The sequence below is a fragment of the Anopheles cruzii genome, chromosome 3 (genome assembly GCF_943734635.1).
Source record: "Anopheles cruzii chromosome 3, idAnoCruzAS_RS32_06, whole genome shotgun sequence".
Taxonomy (NCBI): Eukaryota; Metazoa; Arthropoda; class Insecta; order Diptera; family Culicidae; genus Anopheles; species Anopheles cruzii.
The window spans coordinates 79,896,244-79,923,894 of record NC_069145.1 but is presented as its reverse complement, the minus strand read 5'-3'; the positions used below and the strand labels follow the sequence as shown (position 1 = coordinate 79,923,894).

The 27,651-nt window shown below is 50.2% G+C and overlaps 3 protein-coding genes across 3 annotated transcripts; 2 read left to right on the top strand and 1 right to left on the bottom strand.

The window, feature by feature from the left end:
- Window positions 1–1,673: 1,673 nt before the first annotated feature.
- Window positions 1,674–2,349, bottom strand: LOC128274059 (dynein axonemal assembly factor 6). Its single transcript, XM_053012145.1, has 2 exons — window positions 2,247–2,349; window positions 1,674–2,188 (listed from the first exon to the last, which is right to left on the bottom strand). The coding sequence occupies exons 1-2, from the start codon at window positions 2,347–2,349 to the stop codon at window positions 1,674–1,676; spliced, it is 618 nt and encodes a 205-aa protein (XP_052868105.1).
- Window positions 2,350–6,077: 3,728 nt separating this feature from the next.
- Window positions 6,078–10,850, top strand: LOC128273988 (cysteine-rich venom protein-like). Its single transcript, XM_053012068.1, has 6 exons — window positions 6,078–6,186; window positions 6,854–6,990; window positions 9,350–9,495; window positions 9,790–9,990; window positions 10,521–10,610; window positions 10,688–10,850. The coding sequence occupies exons 1-6, from the start codon at window positions 6,078–6,080 to the stop codon at window positions 10,848–10,850; spliced, it is 846 nt and encodes a 281-aa protein (XP_052868028.1).
- Window positions 10,851–14,492: 3,642 nt separating this feature from the next.
- LOC128271092 (protein phosphatase PHLPP-like protein) lies at window positions 14,493–27,193 on the top strand. The gene is made up of 9 exons (XM_053008529.1): window positions 14,493–14,698; window positions 14,819–15,032; window positions 16,024–16,315; window positions 16,385–16,725; window positions 19,913–20,214; window positions 23,854–24,007; window positions 24,074–24,235; window positions 24,296–24,449; window positions 24,510–27,193. Exons 1-9 carry the CDS (start codon window positions 14,493–14,495, stop codon window positions 27,191–27,193), a joined length of 4,509 nt encoding a protein of 1,502 aa, XP_052864489.1.
- Window positions 27,194–27,651: the final 458 nt, after the last annotated feature.

Here is a 27,651-nt window from a genome sequence, read left to right as displayed (position 1 = left end):
CTTGTCCCTTGGATATTGTGCGTGCACGCCACACGGATCGAATGTGCAAAGGAGAGTGCGTTTCTTCTAATCACAAATTGTGTGACTAAAGCAGTAGACTTATCAGAAGCAGACCCCTTGCCTAAAGGTGGTGAATGTGGCGTTCGATTGGAATGGCAATTTTATCTCTTTTACACGTACTACACACGTTCACGCGAATGTTTGGGTAATGCAAAAACGAGAAAAATGGCAATTGGCCCCGCAATGACCATGATGTAATCAAAAGATGTTAAAAAGTAACTTAACCACAGGCAGGGCGATGTGGGAAGCTTTAGGTTAACGAGCCATGAGCCGAGCATGCATTGAGAGTGCACGAGATTTGCGTGTGGCCGCGTGTCTACTATACGAAGATTGAAGCGATCGATGGTGCTGCTTGCAAATTGTGTCGGTTTTAATCCGTGCCCGAAAGTTTGTGATCGATCGAGACGTCGCGTGGTCGCGGAGATTGAAGGCAAAGGGAAAATTATTTGTTCCCCAGGAGAGAAGCAAAGTCGTGAAAATGGTTTAATCGATAAGTCAGTGTAAGTGGCGGAAAATCATATAGACTAGAAATGATTGTGAATAGTTCAAAAGGCGAATATAAAAGTGCGGCAATGCAAATGAAACGGACAAATAAAGGAAAAAATGGAAAATGATAAAGAGCATATGAAAGTCAGGCAAAAAAAAATAGAAACTCTCATAACACTCGGAAGTAGTGAATATAGGCAAGCGTAAAATAAATCGATAAAAATTAGTCTATTATTGAAACAAAAAAACAGTGTATTTATATATAAAATTATAAATAAAATAATTTAAACAAGTTAGCAAAACAGCTTCAACGGGTTATACTTTTTATTCTATTCTTCTGTTCAATTATGGAATGACCGGTTTTAGTATAGCATGACTGTAGAAGTATGAAGAAAAGAATGGTTCACAAGTGCTCATAAAAACGACCATGATTATGCATCTTCGAGTTGGTCAGTAAATCCAGTCCACGGACGATTTGAAGTATTTATTACACATTCAGCCAGGGCATAGAAAGGAAGACTGTGGTTTCTGTGGTCCCCCTTTTTGTCGGTGGTTGCGGACAACAAGCGAGACTGTGAGGTAAGACCAGAAGAAAGAGAACCACAGGTATCTGCAATGAATTGACCTATTTAAATTTAATGGTACCACGGGCCCCTTACGCTATCGAGGCGCTATCATTCAACTGAATGATGGCCCACTGAATCAAATTGTCGCCGTGATAAACGTCTTGCGCATGAATCAACCGGTAAATGGCCGTATGGATGACTTTGAAATGAATCTATGTAACTAATTAATTGACTAGTGCCCTTTGGTAGACTTTTACCTCGTCTGTGACAATGATATTTGATCATTCACGCGAACGCTTTTGTTCTGCCAATTAAGTTCGGCGAGTTCATTACACGTATAAAATGTCACCCGTAATTGAGTCATCGCACGAAATTTGAAGCAACGTAAATTAACTTCATTCCTATGGACGTTGTGGAGGGCCGTATACAATGAAAACAGATTACCTGGTGCACTCTGTGAATGTTTTGTGTGTACCAATCAGTCAGACGAGTTTATTACGTGCTTCAATTGCTAAGATTAATGGACAATTTGTTAAAGGCACCGAAGGCTATCGGCGGTTGCTAAAAGTTAACGAAATCCAATTCCCGCACCATTCGTAGGGTAAGGCGAAGAGTTTTTTCATCCGACAGCCACGCTGCGTTACCCTTGTCCGGATCGATCCTGTGCGGCAGCACCAGATCAAGTCGATGTTTGGGCGTTGCCACGACGATTCGCTGCTCCTTGACCGCTAGCTCGATGTGATGTATGCCGATGGCGGAATCGTCGCCAGTCAGGAACACATCGACGACCATACTCTCACAGCTGGCCGTGCTGGGCGATTTGCAACCCATCTGGAGGTAGATATCTTCGGTGGCCACCGTTTGGCGGTACGAAACTCTATACTCCGGTCGCTTGCGAGACTCAAACACGGCTCCATCATCCTGCTGCTGTTGCGATTCCCAGTCTTCAATGGTTTGCGGTTGCGTTTCTGTCGGTTTCTCAAGCGGAGCATACGTTGACGGTGCAATGTGCTCCGCAGGATCGCCCACAGGTTTCTTTTTTGGTTTAGCAGTTGACTCTCCGATATCACCAGGACCTAAAAGTATCGTTGACACATAAACGACACGCAGTGAAGGTAAAGTTTCCGTACCAACCGAACTGTGGCCCATCTTGCTCGATTTCTTCCTCTGATGAATCGTCGTCAGTGTTTTTAAATAATTTTTGAAGCATTTTGATATTCTCACTACCTAGGGACATTTTTGATAAATTATGGGAACGTACCGAATATTTTGACTCACTTCTGCCAGTCAACTACGTTCGCTCATATCGATAAAACAGTCAAAAGCGCGCAGTGCCTGTAGAATGCCAAACACGGTATCTAGTTACCATCGGTCGTTTCCAAGCCTTCCGACGCATGCGTTAGTGATGAAAAGGAATTTCATTCATTCATGTTTTTCATCTTTTGAATAAAATTAAATTACTTTTAGTTTCTAATGAAAAATTTTGTTCTGTTCTTAGAGGTGAATTAATAAACTTTTATTGTTTTCGACACATACTGCTACTTTTAGATAGAGGCGTGGCAAATGTTGATCGATGGTTGCCTTTGTTGCCGACTGTATTAAAGCTATTGGCTCTGCGTGTTGTTCAGGGTTTGCAGATGATGTCGTTTACGCCTCCACTGTGTCGCCCACCTGTGCCGTTAGCGCTCTTTTAGGATTGATCTCAAGCGTTTAAGTGATCGACGTGAAGAAAGAGCGGAACTGGCGGAAGGAATATATTTGAGACGATTCGCATGTTTGCTGCTGTTGCTGCTATTGTGATCGAAGCAGGCGTCCCGGCGTTTTTAAGTGTCCGTTCACGATCAATTCACCCCGATCGCGCGCTTTATGTTGGTCGTGTGTCGGTCGGTCTCATATGTTGTATTCGTCGTCGTTGTCGTCCGCGATCATCTCGATCGCGAGGTAGTGGGGTCGTGGTCCGATGGCACATATTTTGTGAGATATTTTTTCGCGCTCTCACATTTAAATCAGTCCACTTCCCGACGTCTGTCGGTTGAGACGTCGTCTGTCCGTCTGCCAAGCATCACGCATCAGCGTCTTTCGGTTCGCAACCGAAAGAGAAGAGCGTGGTTCTGTGTCAGTGAACTGTTGATCAGTCAATCCTTTACTTCGAATTTCTTTGGTTGATCATAAACCTGAAGCAGTTTGTTAAACGAAATTTCGCACAGATCGATAGTATGTTCGATGGTGTAATAGTGTGACGTAGTCGTGCGAGTACCCAAGTGTGATGGCCGTACACTGTCCAGACACTACGTAGCGTTCTTCAAGACCGCTGTTGCCGAACATTGAACCGAGGAGGATCGGATGAGGAGTCAAGTTTCATCTTGCAACTTTTCTTCAGGGTGACAAACACAATTATCTGAAGGAATGAGTCAACCGCCAACGCCGTCCGTTCTTGTCGGTCCAGTCGTCTACGAAGGGGCGTAAGCGTAGCACGCGCCGCAAGCCGTTCGATTCCTGATCGATTTGTATCGTACCTAGTGCATTCCGCATTCGATGCCAAACTATGATCATTACGCCGTTATCTCTATTGTGTTGAGTGGACTAAGATAGGTGTTGTTGATTAAAGTTGATTAAAGTGTTCGATTTAAACAATCTTCGTAAAAGCCTAACTAGTACCAGTAGTTATTTGAGAATTTGTGAAGATCATATTTACAGCCAGCCTGGGAAATTATTTTAGGAAAGTTTCAAAAATCCTGTAAGTATCAGCTTCCTGCATCGTGAACTATTCGTGGACTATGAGACATTCCCACCCAAAAAGGGCGGTAAAAGACCGGTCACCCAACGCATGATTTACCTGTTTTTAAAAAGTAGCAAATATGTTGTTTAAAAATATCCCATTGAACGATTGAATCGTGATCGCGATCAGTGCATAACATATTCGTTTCATGGCGGCTCTGTTATGTCTTTAAAGCGGAGCCATACCATCGTTCAAAGGTGTTGAACAGTCTACACGATATAATTTATTGGTCGAAAATGTATTATCGTATTTTATTCTGTTAGGTGGTCTGAGGCCAACGAACGTGGTACGTATGGAGACGCTAAATTGCAGAGAGCTGCTATCCCTGACCACTGTCACTGGGACTGTCGGTGGTGGTGTCTGCTGCATCACTCAACACATCCCAGTCCAGCTACGGGGCTGTTGTTTCCCATTGTACCGCTTCTACTTCCGCACGAGCTACTGTCGTGGTCAACCACAGCATATATTCACGGATTTGTGCGTGAATCACGGTCTGCAGGTCTTTGACGGAGGAAGAAGAATCGTCCAAAACCATTCTTGTCCGGACCGGGGCTCGACCAAATGCATTCGAGTGAGATTTAACGACTTAATTATTAATACGCGTGAGTGTTGATGAAATTTACGACCACCTCACAGCCGATGGGCACCCGTCGCGTTTCTTGGCGATCGCTCGCACCATCAGCGAGTGCTTCTGACCCCACGTTGTGGTTGATGTCGCGATCAGTTCAGGTCAAGGATGTGGCTCTTCGGCTCGCCGGCAGCACGTTAGCGGCGCATTGTGGCCCAGAATAGGGCGTATCTAAATCCGCTGAATGTCTATTTGGACTCTTGATTGAATTTATGGGCGATCATTTTTGGGTTCGGCTTATACTTGCCTTCTCCAAGTTCCTTCTTCGACCACATCAAATGAAGATTATGATGATGATGGCGAATATATCTTAATTAGTCGTAAAAATAATTTATCGCGCCCGAGATTGGGTCGCTCCGAAGAGCCGACTGGGTGCTGCGTGCAAGTCGGCCACTTGAGAAAACAGTCGTTAAAACAAAGAGCAACAAACCAGGCCAAGCCCTCCCGGTGGGGCTATCGGATCCAAAAGAATGCCCTTTTCGGTCGGTTCTACTTTGTTCTACCAAGACAAATCCTTGGTCCTTTGGCTGGATTATGTTGTTTTACGGCTACGCGTGCGCTTTTCGGGAAACTCGATCGAGACGCTGTCTTTCAATACAAAAGTTTCATTTTAACAAAATAGTTACTGCTGTTAATCAGTACATAGACTGCCTGTGCTTTTGCACTACTCCACTCACCGGAAGCAATCGCATCCTGGAGGAATAGTAAACGACCCGAAGCGAACATCAACACCGGTGCCCATAAACAGTGGTCAGAAAGTGAGCGACGAAAGAACTTCTTTGAAGAAAAAACCAGAAAAACAAACGCCGCGCGATCCAAACCGTGACTCTAATTCGCGTTCTCGTGGCTCGCGGGACGGGGTTCCGTGACGGAGTGTGAACGATGAATGCTATCGAGCCAATAACTCAACTCCCACGTGGCCCCCGCATGGGGACCTTCGCGTATGCCACCTTTTTAGCGACACCCGGGAGTTGACAGATCGCTCCGCCGTGACATTGGTCCGGTTTCTCACGCCAACCATCTGTTTTTCGCACACGGAGAAGACGCGGCGGATCCTCAGTTACTTTCGGCACCAGTGGCCACGGCGGCCACCATGTGTGTGTCTTATTTTCCGCTCCACTTATAGCATTTTCGGGGGCTCAACACGCGCGAAAGTGTTGAGAATCATGTCCTACTCGATAACCGATCAACCGAATTGGGAACGAGGTTGGCGACGCGAGGGTCGATTCTCGGAACACTGTTCCGATCCCGATCGAGTCGTCGATCGCATCCTCGCTGGAACACGACACACCTTCTGTGTCGATTTCGGTTCGGTGCGTGCGAATTAAAACACGCAAAACAGACTCACGTCGACAGAGCGGGAAGCGGAACAGATCGTTTCGATCGTTGATCAGCAAACATGATCACGATTAAGGAACGTGCGTCACGATGTTAGGGTTTTGCTTCACCGACCGTTCACCGTTATTCTTGAATCGCTCGTTAATCGTTCCAATTTCGGGCCGTTCTAATCTTTTCAGCGATCAGCCAAATCCGTGGAAGCAGCTTCTCTCAGTGCGCGATGATTGTACGGTGGCCAAAAATGGTACGACCCGCAGGCTGGCTCCTGATGTCGGTTGCGCTGTTCGTAGTTTGTTTCGATCTGTCCGGTGGATGGCGATTCGATAGAGGTGAGTAAATTTTTGGGGTCCATATTTTAGGCGTTCTTCAATCCCAGGCAGCCCTAATCATTGCGACAAAGGAAATTATATGGAATACTATTATGGCTAATCAGAAACAATAGGAAAACAATAACAGAATTTGAATTTGAGAAATAATCGATTTTTAAAATGCCGCGGAATTCTTTCTTGATTTGTCAGCGAAAGCGTTGACCCGTGGACACGAGGATCCATCTCGACCCGACGCCGGTGGTCACGCAATGTTCCCGCATCCATTAACATTCATCTCATACCCGTGCCTGGCCATGTCGCCCGTTCTAATGCCGGCTATTCCATGTTATTTATTTCCCTCGTTCAATCCCTGCCCTGGTTCCTGCTGGTGGCGGTGATGCGCGCTGGTGATTGACGTGGTTAAAAAGAAACGTGGAATCGAACCGAAGGCACATCTGCACACCGCCACCTAGCAGGACTTCAGCCTCCCTCCGGGCGATGTTGCTGTGTACGCAAATCATTTCTTCTTTCTTGCGCTCAACATCTTGAAACACCCGTTCGGGACGGCCAAAAACCAAATCAACAAAAAACGAAGCAGAACAGAAAAGAACCATAAATCCCGGATGAAAATTTTAACAGAAAGAAAAAAAAACCACTCATATAAATCTCAACCCGGTCCCGTCCACAGTGCCCAGACTGTATGGAGACAAGCTGCCGACGAAAGCCATTTCGCCGCGGTTGCGCAAAGTTCAAAGGCGGATTGTGATGCTACACGATCACTACCGCACCAAGGTGGTGCCACCGGCCGCGAATATGTTAAACATGGTGAGTAATCGAGTCGGGGGTTGGGCTGTGAGATTCTCACTCTCTCTTGGACCAGGAATAACACCCCAATCCCGCACTGTCTGTCACAAACTAAGATCATAAAGGCTTCTCCGTGATCTGTCTACAACGGTGTGAATATTCACGGCAACGTCTGGGAAGAGGTATCATTTCCGCATGATCTCATTTTCTAATAGTGTGTCACTGATGCCACTGCGTTGCATAAGGGGCTGGGCAGAAATAAATTAATTTGGTTTTCGGAAATGAAGCACACGCTGATCGTCACCGAAGACGGTTGATTTTACTGCTTGACCGTCGTAGCTCGTCGTGGTTGTTTATTTAACCCGAATGTTTAGCAGATTGGTGACCCTTGCTACAAGGCAAATGCCTCGTACAAAATGTTGTTTATTAGGCAAACATATTCGATGCTAGTTTGCTTGTGTAGTCTTACGCTCTCAACTTTTTGCCAGGTCCAGGTGATTTGTGTGTGGTTCATGTTTTGCACAAAAAAACCGAACCAGCGGTGGATTATGTACTGATCTCTGCGGGAGATTCGAAAACGTTTCTATGGCTTGTAGCAGTTTTTCTAGCCTGGAAGCTTCTAAAGCATAAATGTTGCACGGCTTGTCAAAAACCGATAAATTATTGGAAGTTCATTCAAATCGATTAGAAATTTGTCATGCATACTCGCCGACTCCTAGTCGGTGGGCCCGTTCCAAACCCAGGGGTTGGAATCGGAAGCACCGGGACAGATATGGTAAATCGGCACAATTAGAAATGATTTAGGCGATCCGAAGCGGGGCGCGGTGTTTCTTGATGTGGTTACGGGCAGAAAAATCGGAAGATTTGAATAATTCCAAAACGGGTGCTCCGAAATACGTGTTTTAAATCGAACCGGCCGGCTGGCTGTTGGTCTCATCTACATAGGATTATTTGATGGTGTTTACAGGAGAAGATAAAGAAAAGGATTTCCTATGTAGCCCCCAAAGAGCTAACAAAGCTCACACGGCTCCCAAAGACACACTGGATCGCGCAGCGCAAGGAGGAGAACAAGAAACATTATTTTCAAGCCCGCGATTTTGCGACTCTGCGAAACTCAATAACGCACCGATTAATATGCAAATCCGTATGTGACAACAGTTATTCGAGTTTCGAATGTTGCCGAGCGACAGTTCAATCGATCGATAGTCGACGCGAGCGACTGCCTCGATGGCCGAAGAAGACTACACGTGTTTAGAGGTAAATTTATTGTGATAGCTTAATTTTTCTTCCCCCGTGGCTGGGTTAATGGTTGTTACCGTGTTGGGCGCTCAGTTGGGCGCTCTAATCGATCGTGTGTAGGGGGCGAGTGCGATGCAGTTTAGCGAATCATCAGCAGAAACATAACCCACGCTAATCCCATTAGTGAATGATGAAAGTCCTGGCCCGTAAGTAAGGAAACGGAGAACCGAACCGACTGGTTTCCGAGAGTGAAAAAACTGGTTAAACCTTTTTCGAAACTCACTCAGGCAATGATCTGACCAAAGCAGCAACTCTTGAGAGACAGCAGATCAAGCGGGACAAATGTTTCACACCTTCTACTGAGTGTGGCCCAAACGTTGAAAATTATGCAAAAAAAACAAACTATAATGATGAATATCTAATGAGAGACCGTAACAGAAAACGAGAAACAGATCTTACTTACGGTGGAGATGCATCGGTCCGCCTTATGCATGAATGCTTAGCGAGAGCTGATTGGCACGATCTCAGCACAGAAGGCGGACACTTGTGTGCCAAAATAAGCCTGCGGCTGCGACTCATTTTGTCCGCTGATTTATGGGATGCGTGATCACGTGCGCAGTGTAATGGTGATCTCTGCTGAAGCTCTGTTATTTGATCTCCAACTTGCCGCCAAACCAAGGTTTTTGCGTCTTCGTTGCGTCGGTTTGTCGGACACTCCACAATGTTTCTTTAATCTCAACTGAAACGCTTCAATTACGGCTTGTCCACTTGTGTGGCCCCCTGACGACAGCGTTTTGGGGACTGTGCCAGGTGTCCTATTTGTGAGAATCCGGCCCAAGTAACTGCAACAGCCGGGAGAGCTGTTTTGCATCCAAATAGCCTGATCCGCGCTATCACTTCCACGGGCACGTGTTCAGATCGATCCAATAAAGATTCATCCATCGCGATGATCTCACTCATTACCAGTGTTTCGCTGCGTGATTTCGTGATAACCACGGGGTGATCAGCAGGATGGGTCTATTGAGGATAGTCGAATTTAGGATCTTCAACGTGACACGCAACTTCTGATCGAATTATGCCCGGTATTTCCTTCCGGGTGAAGATGATAATACAACTTTTCTTTCTCTTGGGATGATTGCAGAAATGGCACCACGGAGCGGCACGATCGGCGCAGAAATGGGCGAACCAGTGTCGGTTGTTGACCCACGACACACCCAAGGGTCGGTGGATCGACAGCTACGGAGCCTGCGGACAGAACATCTTCGTCTCGACGCACCGTGTCCCGTGGTAAAAGAAAGATTGCGATCGGCCTTTGTTGGGTTAGGTTGAGGATTTGGCCAAAGATGTGTGGCGGCACGACGTGGGACTTCCCCACGCACTAAAAGATTTGCGTGAACTGACCACAGGACCACGGCCCGCCTAGGTTTTCGCGACGGCGGTGGCGGTTGATTTTGATCGATTTCTTATTCTAACCGTTCCATGTTTGGCTCACTCACCGACCGTGGCGCCAGCGGGCCACTTAGTGCCGCCCCTTCTGAACGGTATCTTACCACACTTACCCATTCCCCACCCGTTTGACAGGTTGTTTGCGCTGCGGACGTGGTTTTTGGAGCGACAAAATTTCACGTACGGTTCGGCCAGGAACGATCTGGTTGCCGTCGGCCACTACACGCAGATGGTGTGGGCCGCCACGCATAAGGTCGGCTGTGGGTTGACCAAGTGCCCGCGGGGAGGCCCACGGGGGAAACCGTTCTACAACTACGTCTGCAACTACTGTCCCATGTAAGTACGCTTCATTCTGCGCATTTCGAAAGAAAGAGTTGGCCAAACAAGGCGAAAATGGTGCCAGAAGATGCTTCCGAAGCTCAAGGATCGTGTGTGGCCAATCCTCGAATGAAATTGCTCGATTTTATAGTCACGAATGATAAATCTTCACACGAACCATTCCGGGAATGGCCGTGAGTTTTTGTTTGCTTATTGATTCCACGATTCGACGGTCAACTAATGGCACGAGATGGGCGTTACGCGGGACCGTTTGTCCTTGGCGCTACTTGACCTAATTAATGTCGGTGTGTAGATGTGATTGAGCTTAGTTTGGCTTTGTTTTAGCGAAATGCGTTTTAAGTTAACCAAACCGAAAATGGCCCAGCCGTGTGGTCAAATGATTCGTTTCAACAGCCGGAGAAAGTTCGAAATTCGGAACAAATTCGGTATTTATCGCGAAAAGCTTTGCGGTCGGCCTGTTGAAACGAATCAATGTCAATGTTTATTTACACTTTGCAATCAACGTTTATGTTTATTTGGTTGTCCAGTGGAAATCACCAGGAGAAACTGGGCATACCCTACAAACGCGGCCGCCCGTGCGGTTCCTGCCATTCGCACTGCCTATCGCGCAGAACAAGGTGAGTTTCGCGGAATGAATTGAATGTTTCGATGATAAATTCGATTGAATGGTGCGGTTTATTTTCTCTTCAAATAGACTCTGTACGAACATCTGCACCACAGCCGATCTGTGGGCCAACTGTCGGGATCTGCACCGGACTTGGCCGGGGTGGCTCTGCAACACGGCCACACCAGAGGGCTTGGAGCGGCAAAGCAACTGTGCAGCAACCTGTACCTGCCCGGGAAAAATTCACGACTGATTTTTAATGGTGTCCGGGTGGAGAGGAAATAGGAAATCAGGTTCTTCTAGGCTGTCCGGAAGTCGTCCGAAACTCGTCGTCGTCGTCGAAGCTGGTTTGAGCTAAAGGTCACTGCTCGGGTTGGGATTAGCATTAGGATGCATAAAGATACGGGTGGGAAGTTCAATTCAATCAACCGCAACCACTGCACTCAGTTTGGCATTTTATTAGACTTACAGCTTGCGTGCTTCGTAGAATGTGATTGTGATCGAGAAAGTGTGGGGTAAAATTTTCAAAATTATCAATGTGATGTAAATAAAATTTAATGAACATACATTTATTTATGTAGTTTAATGTTGTTTTCTTCAGTTTAATGGGTACTTAAGCTTAATCAATCGATAGCATCAAAGTACCGTATTTTTCAATGTATAACGCGCACCTTTTTCCCAAGTTTTTTAGCTCTAAAATCTGGGTGCGCGTTATACAAGGGTAGTAAAAATTTTGTCTCCTCTAAACTTACAAATGTGCCCTTTTAGGTACATTTTTATGGTCGTATTCCGTGGTAAACATCTGTCAATCGTGGTAAACATTGTACCAAAATTGTTCTTTTCTGATCAAATGGAAGGAATAAACCTTTCAAATAAATGTTCAACCAATAAAAAATATAACCAAACTAACTTTGGTTTATAACCAAATGAAATCATGTATCGTTAAAGAAACACCCTGTAGTATGTCTTTTGCAATGTATACGCATTTTATCTTTAGTCTACTTTAGAATATTTATAGAAAAATATAGATTTTTTTTAGATTATTTAGCATAATACATTATTATCATTGGGTATCACATATCTGAAAAATGTACAATAAAAAACTTTTTTTCCAAATTTTTTCTCTTAAAATATGGGTGCGCGTTATACACGGGTGCGCGTTATACATTGAAAAATACGGTAGACTAAGGATGCAGGAATCTGCTTTTAAATGTCAGAAAATGGCGGACCAAGACCGTGATGGTCCAAACAGGGACTCTTCAGGGTAGTGCATTTTCCCTCGAACCAGGGTCAACGGCGAACCCTCATGGCACACACCGTCCGATGCGTGTTAAGTGAACTTCCGGTGGCATGAATCACACCACGCCGTGTTATGGGCTACTCTGTTAGAACGCGGCAAAAAGGGGCAAATACCGTCGTTTGTGTTGGTGGTGTTGGCGCCCTCATCCGATCATCACACTTGTGGCATTGACACCGCGTTCCGCCCCGCATTATCGCCCTCGCCTTCCGATGCAATGGGGGAAGACGACGAAAACGGTGGGGTTGCAATGTTCGGCGAGCCAAATGGTCCAATTCCCCTAGAGTCGATGTGCAGCATTTTCTCTACAAAGGCAGCATTGTTGTATTTTGCATTTTCCATGATTTTTTTCGGACTCTCAGACTTCGGACAAGAGTCTGACAACCAATTGGAAAAAGAGGATTAAATTTAGTATTTTTATAAAATTCATCGAAAGATGAAAAATGAAGAAGATTTCGGGAGAAGGCTCTCCATTTTCTTGTGGGCCACACAAGAAACGCCGCCGCCCAGAAGCGTAACACCGGGGACCCTTCCGACGGAGGATGGCATCGATCGTACGCTGACCTTGTATTGTGCGTTTCATTCCGTAGACCCCACCGAAGTTCCAACCCCACCGATGTTGCGGTTTGCCATTCGACCCCGGCCGGCGTCGCGCGTTGAAGTCCCCGGTAGCAGGTGGTTCAGTTTGGTGGGTTCGTGTTCTGTGCGGTAATGAAGTTATGATGCGGCCAAGCCGGCGACTTCGATGAGCGACTTGAGGCTTCGCTGGAAGTCGCTGATGCGAAACTCCTCTTCCGTCCCGGAGACACTCGCGGGGGCCGTACCATCGAGGGCTATCCGAGAGATGGTCAGTTTGTATGGTAATGCCGGATTTCTCACCATTCTTTAAGCGGTCCGGTAGTTTAAGAATTCACAAAACATAATCAGCATTCATTACGCCCGATGCAAAGATGGGGACGGACACAAGGTTGAAGGTATAGGCGCTGGTTCTGGGTCGCTGGGAAAGCGTTAGCCCCGGAGGGCCCCAGGTTCTCATTTTCACCTTGTGGGAGGTTCAGTATCGACCGATAGAGGACGACGACGTTCACGGGAAATGAGATAGATTTGTGTTTTGGAGTCGCAGGTCTCTGTTTCGAGTGAATGAATGGAACTACGCGACCGACTAGGGTCACTAGAACATTCCCACCACGTTCGTACGGCGAAGAAACAGATAACTTGCGACCGCGCGAGATGTGGTATGTTTTATTCAAACATATGCCGTCATAACTTGACTGACCGCAGGAAAGTCCGGCACCTAATTGGATATTCGCCCGTCGTGCCACCCGTTTTCTTTCGCACTAAGCTCCGAGTTGCGTTCGGTTAGGAATGGAAACGGCCACAAAACGGAAGGGGAAAAACAGCAATAAGCTCGGGACAAATGGTTCACTTAGGATATGACGAATTACTGCCAGAGTCCACGAGCGCACGGGAGCGAAACATTGTTGCTTCCGAGCATAATGCCATTTGTCGTAAAGTGTGGTTTAGAACGTAAATGGTTGTCGGAGAGTTAAATGATGTTGCTAATTTGTTCAAAACAAGATTGACCAAGTTTTTAATCGCAAAATCTCGATTCCCCTGATCCGTCATCCGACAATCCCTAGTTCCTTCAGCCATACTTTGATGCGCAATTCAAATTTCTATTTATTTTAGTTCCCTCGAGGTTCCCACATTTCGATAAAAGTGCTTCGTAATGGGGTCCCCGGCAGCCCTGTCAGTTTGGAGTTCCAGTTTTTTTTCGGGGCGCAAATGGGACCAAATAAAACTCCCTTTTTCCCGCAAAACTTCGTCGTCGCAAATTGCTGTCTTTCGCGGGTCCGTTCTTTTGTGTTCTGTTCTGTTTCATTATGTTACTGTTCACACACTTTTCTTACTCTATTCCCTTTGGCCCCGAAATGCAGGGCTATGCGGTCAACCTGCTGCTGCTAGGAAGACGCGCGGTCGTAATTAATGTCGGTTATGCTTATACCGGCCATGAGCGCTGCGCCACCCTTTAACAACTCACAGCTCGCCAGTGTTTTTATTATGCTACCCATCTATGGGCGCTTACTCTCTCTCTCTCTCTCTGTCGTGCGGTTTGTTGTGGCCATTTATTTTCACCTCTTCCACCCCCGGAGAAGAGTGCTTTATCCATGTCGCCGCACACGTACATCGCGCGGGTTAAGGTCCGGTGCAGGTGAAGCGTATCGAGAGTTCTGCATTTTTCTTTTTTATTAATTCACAGCCCGGTCGCATGCTTTTCTACCTTTCCTGCCTGCTTCTCTCCCTCTCTCTCTTTCTCGCTCTCTGTGTCGGTTTCCCTCACCTCGTGGGGCCGTGTGGACAGCCCATCGACTCAACGGCGGCCCCAAACAACACAGTCGCTAGTCGGTGGTCCGAGAGTTCGGTTCGAGAATCGGTTTTTCATCGGACATCGTGCGGGAAAAGCGGGAAAAGCCGTATTGTGTGCGCCGTGTAGAACCGGAAACAGAACCGGCGTGTGTGTGTGATGTGCTGTGCTCCGGAAACAACACGAAAAAGTGGAAATGCTTTCGGATTAGTCTTCGAGTGTCCGAGTTCAAAATGGTGCTGAGTACAAGTACTCCGATCGGAGGTGGCGCTGGCCGTTCGTTTAGACCTCGCACGCCGCGTGCCGGTGGGAAGTTGATTGTGGTCAGTGCAGATATTAACTACGATTCGGAGCCTCCGAACAACAACGATGGCAACAATAATCACGTGCTCAGTGTTCCCGGTGATGATGGCCCGGTGGCCACGGCCGGGGCGGAGTGGCCAGTCGTGGCGGGTGGTGATGAGGCAGACGGAGGGGCCAAGCGAGCCGCATACCGGTATGCGGATGCGACGCGACAGCCAGTGCCGAGTGAGCGGAGTGGCCCGGAGACGGTTTCGAGCTCGTCGGGGGTCATTATCGGTAAACCGGTCAATTTGATGCTGTCGAAGATGTCGCTGCTGTGGAACACGAGTGGCTGGCTGCGGATCTACTGTGGACCGGATCGTAGTGAAATTACCTCCGAGGATCGCAGTCGCATGATACATGTTGTCACGACGGCCACCACGCTCGACGTGGTCAAAGATATGAACCTGCCCGGTGACTACACACTGTGGGTAAGTTGCTCAGTCTCGTGCGGAGAAAGTGATCAGTGTGTTGCGACTTAGAGGCGGTAACAGCAATCCGAGGGTTGCACGTGGGACGAAAACTTCCAATCAAACATGAATGAGCTGCCAATGGTGCTTCCGTTTCAACACTGATTGATTGGTGGCGAGTGTTAAAATCAATTAATAAATGGGAGGCCCTAGAGGGACTGTAAAGCGGATCGGATCGGAAGATGGTTTTTGAGGGCTTTCTAATGAATAATGAAAACTGAATTAATTTCTTAAATCACTTATGGTTCTTTCGACCCTGCTACACAGCGTTTGGTAACGCCAAGAAGCACCGTAAGAAGGCACAAGATAAGTGGAAGAAATGAAGAGCCTACGATCGCGCTAACAAGCTGATACCTTTTGTGGGAACCATTGGCATCTGACATTCCAAAGCCTGCTGGGCTGCACTCATATTTGATGGCTCGTTAGAGGAATTGGCAAACGATCAAACTTTCAATAACGATAATAAACAATCCGGTGAAATAATGCGAACCTGTTTGAATAATTACGACCGAGCCAAGGTTCAAATCACTTAATTAGTTCCCTGACTCTATAATCTTGGCTAATCCAAGCCAAGCTTTTGGTTGAAATTTGCCAACTTCTGTGTACACACTAACGAGCCGCGTTGATAGAAAATCGACCATTCTGTAACCATTCACGTCGGGTTCCATCTCGGGGTTCAGCGTTGTGACGAGAGAATTACTGGGCCGCTCTGGTCTTCCGCTGACAACACAATGCTTCACAATCCGTATCAGCAACGCATCGAACGTGCATTGTTCCGGACAGCGGAGCAAAGTGAACAAACATTTCCCGGAATTTGCTCTACCGGCCGGCGCCTTGAAAGTGAAATTGCAAGTGCACCCTGAAGTTGTCCACCTGTCAATCTTCTTCATCTGTTGCTTCCGGAAAATGTTACGCTCTCTCTCTCTCTTTCTCTGTTTCTGCCTCATCATAGGTCCAAACGGGCGGTGGCAGGACGCGCCGGCTGGAGGAGAACGAGTACCCGTTGCTGGTGCAGGAGGAATTCCTCCGGTCGCTGGGGTACTTTGACGAGTCGCGCCGTGCCCGGCTCGGTATTGACCCGGAGTTGAAGCATCTGATCCGGTTCCACATAGGCCCGGCCGAGATACCGATGTGCAAGGGCGTGCTGCGTTCGGGCACGGTCGAGGTGCTCAAGGGGCTCGTGTTCCCGCAGTGGCGCCGCCGTCATCTGGCGATCGTCGGCAGCAAGCTGATCCTATACCCCGGTAGGTGAAGACCTCAATCAGGGTGTGATCTTGGCGCGGCCTCACGATGGACTTCTTCTCCCAATGCAGGTAATGCGTCGTTTCCGCCGGAAGTGTACGAACTGGCCGGAGCGAACGTTTTCGAGCATGCACCGTGCGACAATCGGCTCGTGATCAAAATCGTACCGAAGGGCATCGACAGTGGCTCCAGCTCCAGCGCCAGAGACAGCCTGGACCCGGGCTCGTCGATCACCAGCGTCGATTTCGCCGACGGTTCCGGTACGTTTGGCTTGTATCCCGGCTCGAGCGCAACCGGTGCGGGATGCTCCAGCCATCCGGCGACGGAGTCGGCCAACGATCGGGACACCGTGCTGTTTCTGGGCTTCCGCGAATCTTGGGAACGTGACCAGTGGAGCATTTGGCTTTCGGTGGTAAGTAATTCCCCCGTCGCTTTCTCTTGGAACGCTCGGCGAGTTCTACAGCCCGGCCGAGTTGGGAAGGTCGCGCCGCATTGGGTAAGGTGCATTCCGCGTGCAATGGTTAATGCGCTCGATGTGGTTAGTGCTTTCCGTGCGTTTCGGATCGGTGCGCTCCGAAGACGGTCCGAGAAGGGATGGAGAAGGGCTTGGGGAGCGCGTATATAAATACGGCCCGGCAAAATGTATATAAAAATGGACGCAATCTTCCTCGGAAGAACGAATCCGGAGTCGGTTAACGGCCGAAACGAAGCATGTTATGCTTCGCCCCCCTATTGTGCCCACTAGAAAAGGGGCCTTTTCTTGACCAACTTTGGGACCATTATTGGTCAATTACTCGTGTTCGCGCAAATTGAGCACTATTCTTTCGCAAAAACGGCGTTTTGCAGAGTACATGAATGAAGTCGTGCAAAAGGAAATTAATTCCATAGGCCAAGATGGTACCTTTCGCAATGGGGTTTTTGTGGACACAACCCGATGGCCGATTTGTTTGCAAGCTGATCGTGTAAAACACCTGTACGGGGTGTAATTCACAATATCGTAGTGCATGATCTCGGACACTTTTTGTTAGTTTGCATTTATATGGCTGTTGTTCGGCTGGCTAACTTTCATCGAAGAAGTTGCTCCAAGCTTTTGATTTTAACAACTGATGTAATTGTTTGCACTTTATTGCCACCATTTGCCGCGACCGCAGTCTAATGATGAAGCAGCAGCGGAAAGCTAGAAACTGATTCTCATTAGTAGAAACAACAATTTATAAAGCGTAGTTTTAGTGCATTTTCTCTTCTCCAGATCGCTTAGCATAAATTAGAGTCGGCGGGCACATGTGAGCATATAAATCCGAACCCAGCCAAGTTCGTTGTGGAAAATTGGGTTCCGAACAAAGGAAAAGCCCCTTATTCTATGTGCTCACGTGAGTCACTCTCTGACGGGCTCGCTTTGGCTCCCCGAAGACACGGGGTCGCTCGTTTCATAAACCAACGGCTGAAGCCAGTACATAGCGTTAGATACGCTTGGGAGCCTTCGGAGCTGGTGCTGCGGCGGTCCTGAACCGTAACGTCCACGCTCACGAGCCTTCCGATGATGATCTATCGTAAGATCTTTCGCCGGACAGTCGGCGGCCTCCAAAGACACCCCAATTTTCCACCAGCCCAACGCGAATGAAAGTAAAACTCGAAGCGTTTTCCGCATCCGCAAATACATGCGTGAGGCACTGGCCAGCTCTTTTTACTCCTTCGGAGAAAAATAAATAATCCCTCGAAGAGCGGAAATGGGTAAACATTTGCTTTCTCTTTCACCCACATCGAGCGTGGTTTTTTTCGGGGTGATCACCGTGCGTGACGAGCCGTCCATCGCCGTCGGAGATGATCGCAGGGGACGTTGAGCTTGATTGTGTCATAAGATGTGCAGCACATGATACCGTCGTGCGTCCTTCGCCGGGTTTTTCTTTTCGTTTTTAGTTGATTGATGCCGCCCGCGGTGCCATGTGCCGCCGCGGTGTTGTTGCGGTCGACGAAAGTTCCGAAGCATGGCTAGACGGTAGTAAATTAAATAACTTTGCCGTGCCCGAACCGAAGCACGCAAACAACGCGCGAGTGATGCGCAATCCCGCTCCGGCTCAGCCCGGCTGACAGAGCCATTGGCAAATCGGCACCTCTTGACAAATCTACGAACCGAACATGTTGTCCCAACGATTCCGAACACGCTACAGAGCTTTCGCTGGCGTCTTGTAGTACATACGCTGTTCATAAGCATAATGACAAAACTGCCCACATTTCCGCAAGCAGTGACGAGCCGGCGAACCGCAACTGCTGGCAAGAAAGGCTCATTGTACGCGCGCATTGCGTAAGGATCACGGCCACCCTTCGCTACGCTAATCGAATCAGATGGCGAATGGCTAATAATTCATGCTAATGCTTCCTTTCGGCGCAGCACAATTAACCACCAAGATGGCACCGACGAGTCGTCGCCACGTGGCATTGTTTACATTGGGTTGGGTGACTGTTTTTTAAATACCACGACCGACCGTTTGAGACGAAACGAAATTCCCTTGGCGTGTTAGTGGTTCGGCATCGGTGGCTCGACAGTCGGTGGCACCGTAACAAGCATGACTCATGCATGTTGTACTAATTAGGACACAACAGCATTACACAATCGCGGCCCGGACGGTACGTGCCACATAAATGATTTAATTCAAATAAAATCTCTCAGAGTTGCTCCAGCGCACTGGATCCAATTTGATCTCGGATTAGGCATTATTGCACTAAAGTGCTGCGTTCCAACGATCGAACTCCAATAGTCCATCCGTTAATCTTCCTTTCGTGGCACAGCGGAAGAATGTCGACTAGTAAGACCTATTATCCTTTATCAGTGACCGTGATACAGTAACTGGATTGGATTGCTCTCACTGAGCTCACTGAGCGTTCCATACCGAGGTTTGCGGTTGATATGGTCGCATGGAAGACGTCGTGTCAGTGCCTGGCGGAAGGAGCACCTTCCGACCACTCGCCTTCCGATTTGCCGAACCAGAGGACGGAAAACGGTTGGGATGTGATGCGGTGGGCCAACTAATTTTATGTAATAACGTGTACCGTACTCCTAAGTGTGGCCCTATGTCGCGCCCGGCGCACATTTGGTGCACTGGTTGCGCGAAAAGCGTGGCGCCAGAGGAGGAGTGTCGTTTATGTATCTTCCGGCTGGGGGGGTGCCTGGGTGTGTTTGCAAGGGCACGCGACTCTTGGAGGCCCTTGGGACGACTTCCCGGCAGTGTGCACTGCCGTGTGAGGTCGATGTTCTAGTCCAGTTGCCAGACGGATGTCGTCGGCTGTGCACGGGCACTTGAAAAATTGTGTCTCTTAAAGAGTGAAGAGTGTTTTTTATGTGGCCACCGCTATGGTCCTTAGCAAGGGTAGCGCAAAAACGGTGGGTGACGGCACATCCAGTTTGAAGTCAAACAAAAGTCGTGTCACTTTCTCCGATCTGGACACGATGGAGGTGGATTCGCTCGAGATAGAGTTCGACAAGCTGGATCCGATACCGGGCAGCGATCGGGGTGAAGGTTTTCGAAGAAATGTGTGTGAAATCGTCGTTCGGACGATTTATGGCCGTGCCGAACTGATACGACCGTTCCCGTGTTTTGCAGGATAATCCAGACCGTAGCACCAACCACCGGTTGGATCTGGATGATTCCGGGCTACAGCAGATACCGGACATCTTCCTGCAGGCCCCAAACGCCGTCGAAGAGCTGCTGGCAGGGCGCAACAAACTGCAGGAGATTGCACTCCGTGCGTTAGGACAGTTCATCTACCTGAAGGTGCTTCGGCTGAACGGAAACGGTCTGAAGGATTTCCCCGACAGCCTGTACAACCTGCGGAACCTCCGGCTTTTGGATCTGAGTGAAAACGAGATACGCAAACTGCCGGACAGCGTGAGCGGGCTGAAGAGGTGAGTAAAATGTCGGTGTTATACGGTCTGGAAAGTGTTATACTGGCGGCTCGCCAGAGTGGCTCCTGCAAGTATGCAATGTGGTGTATGAATTTTGAACCGGTTCAATCGAACCGCTTCAACCGCAGTTTTCGACTGCTTGTCCGAAGTTTTGTCGAATCATGAATTAAAGTTCGCCTACAGGCTCTTTTGGGCCGTCTTTCGCTCCAATCCCCGGACCGGAAATGCGCTGTCCAACGTACGATGATTTAAGTGCTATTGCGTGAAAATCATCACCACTCTAGTGGCTCAAATCTGCGAAACATCTAACGAACGATACTGATCAGCGGCAGCACCCAATACTCAAAGCCGTTACGCTTATGAGTGAAGGCGCCGGGTTCAAGGAAACGAGGGAGCCTGTTGGCGAGTGACGCTGGTTGGTCCGCCTTCTCGATACGATCTTCCGCGGTGCGCGGCAATAGAAATTCACGACTAACATCACGCGGCGGCTTGTATGGAAAAGCGTCTTCAGCGGCGCGAACGTCGTACCCAAATCTCAAGGTGCCGGTATTAGGGTTTCGAGCGGGGAACACATTAATTACGCATGCATGCGCGAAGCACACGTTCTGCATGGTAAAGCTCCGGCTTCGGCTCCGACTTTTTGCCCTGACCTACCCGGTTGGCGTCGTACGATTCGTTACAAAAGTAACAACAGGGCAGGGGCAGGTCCCCAGAACTCGTCCCTCGAAGGTGACATCGATCTTTGTCCAACGAATGCCAGCACCGCCGCGTTCTTCGTTGTTACGAATGCGAACTTCCTGTCGGTGCGCACCCAAGCGGAGAGAGCCAACTTCAAATTAGTCACTAAAAACGACGCCGTTCGCGCTTAGCCAAGAAGTCCATAAAGACCGATTCGCCATAAAATCTACTACTCTTTCGCGCACGCTCTTTGTCTGCTCGGTGAAGGGCCCGGTAAGGGAGGGCACAACTCATACGGGCCACAGGTCAGGCTTGAAACGCGCAGGAGTTTCACTCGCGCGAGCACCACGCGAGAAGAAGATACCGACTGGCGCGCCAAGTTGAGGTTTCTGCGCTCTCTAAATGCAGGCAGCTCGGGTAGTAGTAACCGAGCAGGCGTCCAAGAAGCCCGATCGAACCGGCGTCCAGCTAGGCGCCCAAAGTCAGCCAGTCGTGAACGGTTCGGAACAACAAACACGGCCACGTTGGGCCCTGTGTCCGTCGCGTTGCGGGTGTGGAATTCGTACGCCGCAGTCAAGTGGCACAGTTTAGTTTCCCGCGAAGTTTGCACCGCTCCGGAGGTACTTGCACGAGTGTGTCCCGTGATCTTTCGTAAATTGGATGACTGACGGTTTGGTTCTTCTTAAGTTTGGTACCCGTACCCTGAAAGTGAGCGTTGTGTTTGTGTGCAGTGAAAGTCCGCCCTGTGTTTTTGGGGGACAGACTGCGGTTGCAACCGAAACTTGCCACCGAAAGCGTAGTGCTAATCGAATTACGCTCCCCGCATTGAAGAAAGTAAATCAAACGGTGAAGTAAACACGGCCGCCGCCGCCCGTTTTAGAGGGCTGAGGCCACAGGTGTTGCAATTCGATGTGGTTGATGTGTTGTTGGGCATGAAGTGAAAAGTGCAGAGAAGCGCAAAAACGAGGTGTGAATTTCGAAACATCCGTTGCTGGCGGCTGCCACTGTTGTTGCTGCTGCTGCTGGGGCGGCCTCTTGGCGGCAGAAAGGGAACGTGGACGTTCCGCGTAAAGCGTAAAGATCCTAAACGATGATAGACTATTGACCAGCGAGGCGCAACCAGCAGACTCTGCCCTGAGCGTCGAGGGACCTTCGATTGTGCGCTTCGTTAGAGTGGCATCAGTTGAGCAATTGATGAATTGTTCAAAAAAGTTCAACGATCGGTCAAGCGAGGAAACGGTGTTGGTCTCTGCCGAGTCGCGGCCCTAAGAACTGATTCTACGCGGTAGTTCTACGATAGGAAAAGGCGGGCAATGGACACTTCAAAGGCAGGTGCTGCTACTTTTCGCATTTCGCTTGTCGATCACTCGCTGACCACCATTTTGGGGGCTACCGTTTGACCGTGACGTACTTTCGGGCGGTAAGTATGGTACGAGGTGTGAAGTTTTACAGTTGCACAGCTTCAACATGCTGGCTGCATTGCGTACGTCGCGCCTGCGGCCAGAGCGGTTTATCAATGCGAGAAATCGGTTTCGAAATGGCCAATAATACGCCCGACGTGGCGTGGACCGGCTCCGTTTATTTTTCGATTTCTTAAGCCGCGTGGATCGTTTGCTTGATCGTCGGTTTCCTTCGACGTTGCATTCGGCAAGCCACCAAGCCTTATCTATCTTATTGTATTAAAGACCATTTGTACGGTTCAAGACCCGCGGCGTGTTCGATCGCAAATCTAAGGCGAAAGTCACGTCCATCATTAGACGCCCCACACGCGAATGTTACTTTCATTCCACTGTTCCACACCCGAAAAAAAGACCGACTCGTTTGCTCGAAAGAAACAACGATCAACGAGCAACGGGCACGCACCAGAGCTATGCCGGGGATCCGACGGCTCCGAACGGCGGGGAATACATTAGTTACAGTGTGCTGACTTCTTGTTTCGGAATATTTAAGCACCGCGCCACCGCAACGCAGCATAAAGAAGCCCAAAACCCGGCCATTAAACCCCGACCCGTTGGTGACCTGATCCGCGCCCGTACTTCCTGTGACATCTTTGTGATCGTGATCGCGATCAGAAGCGCTCTATTTTGGCTCCATTTTTTCCTCACACGACGATGCGACTTGATTTGCGACTGCGCCGGGGGTTGGGTAACGCGGAGAGAAAGAAAAAACTGGTCGATACAATCCGCGCACGGGGAACATGCGAAAAAAAGGGCGGCCACGTGCATAACGCACCACGCTTACGTCGTCGGTGCAGTCCTATACAACTTCTTGTGTGTCGGTTGCGGTGCTCGATTTTCGTTGCCCGTCGTTGCCGAAGACTCCGCCGGGAATTTGGGGCGCTGCGAAGGGGCAGAACCTTTGGCTTCGAAGGGAGCGGCGCGGGGTGGGGCCACCCATTGTTTATGGTCACGAGAGCGAATCCACATTGATTGAAAGCGATCCACACGGTGCACGCCCGCCGGCACGCGGGGAACAGATATTCGCGAAGCCAACGATCTCGTAAGTCGTCAGTCGATTCTTCCGGACGGCCGGAGCTTAAGGTCCGTCGGAAACACGGGAAACCCAAGCATCGCCTGTAGACAGTTATGATCAATCGGACCAAGTCCCGTCGGTCGGTTGGTCGGTCCGAAAGAAAGTCAAGCTCAAAAATAGATCCCGATCGTGTGCGATCGAGACGGGAGAGAGAGAGAGAGTTTTTCCGTGCTCCGTATGTGGTCCAGTAGTGTACCGCAAGTGAGGCATGAAATGGACCTTTTTTTGTTTCTACGACTGCGAAACCATTTGCATAACGACCCCAGCGGACCGTGAAAGGATGGCGACTTTACGCTTGGGGAACGACGATGGTCGGAGGGGCCATACTTTTCCTGGCCACTAATTAGCGGCTTTGATTGACAACGATGGGTCGCAATTGCGAAATGGTTGCGCCAATGGTTGCGATAAAACTTCCGTTTCTCGTTTCAGCTTGGAAGAGTTCAGCATCGAAAGGAATGAGCTGCGGGAGCTGCCCGAGGCCCTGCAAGGATTAGCCAGTCTGCGGATCTTGAATGCGGCCTACAATCAGCTCGAAGAGCTGCCCTCCTTCATGGTGAACAACATGCGCCCGATGAGTCTGTTTGTGAGTGCCGTGGTACCATTAACTGTGTGTCTGTGCGGGGTTTGTAAGTGAATTCCATTGTTTCAGCAACGGAACGACTCACTACGGAACGGGCATCATGGCACGCAGGCACAGCTGCGGGACGCGTTTCAGAAGGGCGAGGAGCGCCCGACCACTGACCAGCCGCTAACGAAGGTTAACCTGCGCGGCAACCAACTAAAGGGAAGCATCATTCTGGGGAACTACGGGGTAAGTGTCCTCGAACCGGTGGTCCTCAAACGGAACTAAAGACGTCCCGTTCCGTTGCAGCTCCTGACGCAGCTGGATGTGAGTGAAAATTCTATCGAAGTGATGGATCTGTCCGCACTGGACAAGCTGGAGACGATACAGTGTTGCCGGAACAGCTTACGCGAGCTGACCCTCAGTGGGCGGAACCTACACTCGCTGATTGCCGGCAATAACAGTAAGCGAAGGTGGCCCCAAGGTGCAACAATGGTTCTAGCTTATTCCTCTCTAATTTTAGATCTTACCAAAATCTCCGTCCGGGCAACGCCAACCCACCTGAAGCATATGGACCTCAGCCACAACTGTCTGCAGGAACTGCCGGACTGGTTGGTCGGGTGCCACCAGTTGCGGACCCTGTACGCGAACAACAATCAGATTCACACGATCTCGGAGCATCTGCTTAACAACGAGCACGCCACGATCCAAACGCTCCATCTGGCGTACAACGCACTGACCACCTTCCCACCGATGGTCAAACGGAAGCTCCCGCTCCAGAAGCTCTACCTCCAGTGCAACCTGATCGAGGATCTGCCCGAAAACTTTTTCATCGCTTGTGAGCGGCTGACCATTTTGAACGTGTCGAGCAACAAACTGATGACGCTGCCTATCATTTTCGGTTCCAACTGTAGCCTGGAGCGACTGTACGCGACCAACAACTCCCTGACGGATCGCGTGCTCGATTCCTTGATCTGCCTGCCGCGGTTGCGGGTGCTCCACCTGGGGTACAATCTGCTGACCACGATGCCGGAAACGTGCATCAGTTGTTGGGGCGATTTGGAGGAACTGGTGCTATCGGGCAACAAGTTGCGCCACTTGCCGGACAATCTGGCCAACGCGGCTAGCTTGCGGGTGTTGCGAACGCACTCGAACCAACTGCAAACGGTGCCGAGTTTGGGACGTACCATAACGCTTCGGGTGCTCGATCTGGCCCACAACCAGCTGGACAAGGTGAACATTGCGTCGCTGGTGCCGAGGAACCTCCAGTTTTTGGACCTGTCCGGCAACCGTCAACTTCAGGTTGACGCGCAACAGTTGAAGGCTTGCCGGAATCACCGGCCGATGGCGCTGGTGGATGTGTCGGGGAAGAATCGGCCGTCGTTACCGACGGCACCGCTCCCGTACCAGGAGCAGGAGGATTACGAGCCGTGCTGGAAGGTGGGTTTCGCCGAGACGAGCGGCTGTCTGCCGAAGCTGTGCATCGCCCAGCTCCGGCTGCCCGGGTTCTGCAACTCCGAGGGGCTGTTCGGTTTGTTCGATGGCGAAACGAGCAATGCCATCCCGAACCTGCTGGTGAAGGCTATCCCGAAGATACTGCTCGAGGAGCGCACGGTGAAGGAGACTTCGAATGACTACATGAAGTACACGCTGCTGTCGGCGCACCGGGAACTGAAGCAGCGGGGCCAGCAGGAAGCGGTTAATGTGACGCTCTGTCACATCGCCCGCAGTCGAGTGCCGAGCGAGGCCATGGCCTACCTACCGCAAGCGGTGGCCGCCGGGCGTAAGTTCATCCTTCGGGTGGCCACCGTGGGCGAATGTTCGGCCGTGCTGATCAAACACAACCGCTGTGTGCTGCTGAATAAGGGAAGCCCTCAGCGGAAGCTGGGGCTGAGCGCGAACTTCCCGGTGACGGTGCCCGACCCGGAGGTCCAGGAAGTGGTGTTGAGCGACGCCGACGAGTATCTGGTGCTGGGCAACCGCAAGCTCTGGGAAGTGATCACCATGGAGACGGTGGCGGACGAGATCCGCAAGGAGGACAACATTCTGCTGGCCGCGAAACGGGTGCAGGACATTGCGCAAAGCTACGGAGCGGAGGAGAACCTGAGCGTGATGATCGTGCGCTTCAACAACCTCGGCACGGACGTGGACTTTCTGATGCGCGAACTGCGCCAAACGATACGCAAGAAGCCGTTCCCTCCGAGTCTGATCTCGGGGTTTTGTAAGTGTGGCTGCTGCTGTGAGACCAACAACAATTGCTGTCACTCGGCGGCGACGGCGGCCGCGGTTCAGTTCGTGCGGCATCCTTCCGGGCGCAGTGATCGATCTTCGCCCAGCGGACAGAGTGATCAAACGAGTGGCAGCGAAACGGTTCTACAGGGTGGTTTGCGCCCAAAACCGGACCCGGCAGGGACGGTATCCGACCGGGGGTCGGTAGTCAGCCGGCGGCCCAACAATGCGTATCTGGCAAACGAAAGGCGCAGCCTGCGGGGTGGCGTCGTACGGGCGGTCCGGGCCAAGATCGAGGAGGAGAAGGAAAAGGACATGGAAGAGTCGGACTCGGCCATGTCGGAGGAACAGTTCAAGTGCTGGGAGTACATGCTCGAGCAGAACACGCAGCTGCTGTTCGACAAGGAACTCAACACCATCTCGCGGGGCTTCGTCTCGAAGCGCCAGGCCCCGTTACCACCGTCCGATTCGGGCACCACCAACTCCTCGGCGTCGACCGCTTCCGTGGCCAGCAATCTGACGAAACTGCAGCTGAAGAACCTCTCGACGAGTTCGCCCCAGTTGGCGCAACTCGGTGAGAGTGACAGTGGCCTAAACTCTTCGATGGCCAGCGGCTACAGCACGATGCTGATGACGACCGCCCGGGCCACACCGTTCCTGTCGAAGCAGTTCGGATCGACCCGTTCGTTTCATCCGGCCTCCTCCCAAAGCTACTTCAAACCGATCCAGTACAACACGGCCAACGCGATCCGGCCGCGGCCCATCAACACGGGCCCGAACGCGGCCTACTTTGGGTCGCTGCAGCGGCTGATGCCCTACAACCTGGAGTATGGCGACATGGCGACCGTCCCGGAGCGGTACGGAGGATCGAACGGAAACGTCGTCGTCGAGGGCAATTCGACCCTCGAGCTGGACACCATTGATCCGGACGGGGGCCGGATGCGCCAGTACTGGGGTGTGGCCACCACGGAGCTGTAGAATAGACCCGCGATTTCGGATTTCATAGACGTACACGACACGGCCGGCTCGTTTATGGTTTTGTCCGCCCCGAACGGGGTGCGCGTGTGTGTGGGTGTGTGTGTGCGTTCGTGTTGGACCGTCCGGTTCGGGGGCGGTTTGCCTTTGTTTTAGCAATAAATTAAATAAATATGTACACATTTGAATAGGATACCGTTACACGTCCCTGTCGCTCTCTCTCTCTCTCGGAACACGTTTACACGTTACACGCTGACCTACTTAGAACTGTTAATGGCTTTAATGTACGACACTGTTGAGAACTGGGGACCTTCGGGGGGAGCGATAGGATTTGGGTGGATGGCGTTCCGGAAGGACGAACCACCCGCCTGTCGGGGGGATCTCTGTGTCGCCGTTCCGTGACACAAACACACACATACACTAGGTGTGTTGGCTAATGTTTGGATAATGGTTTCTATTCC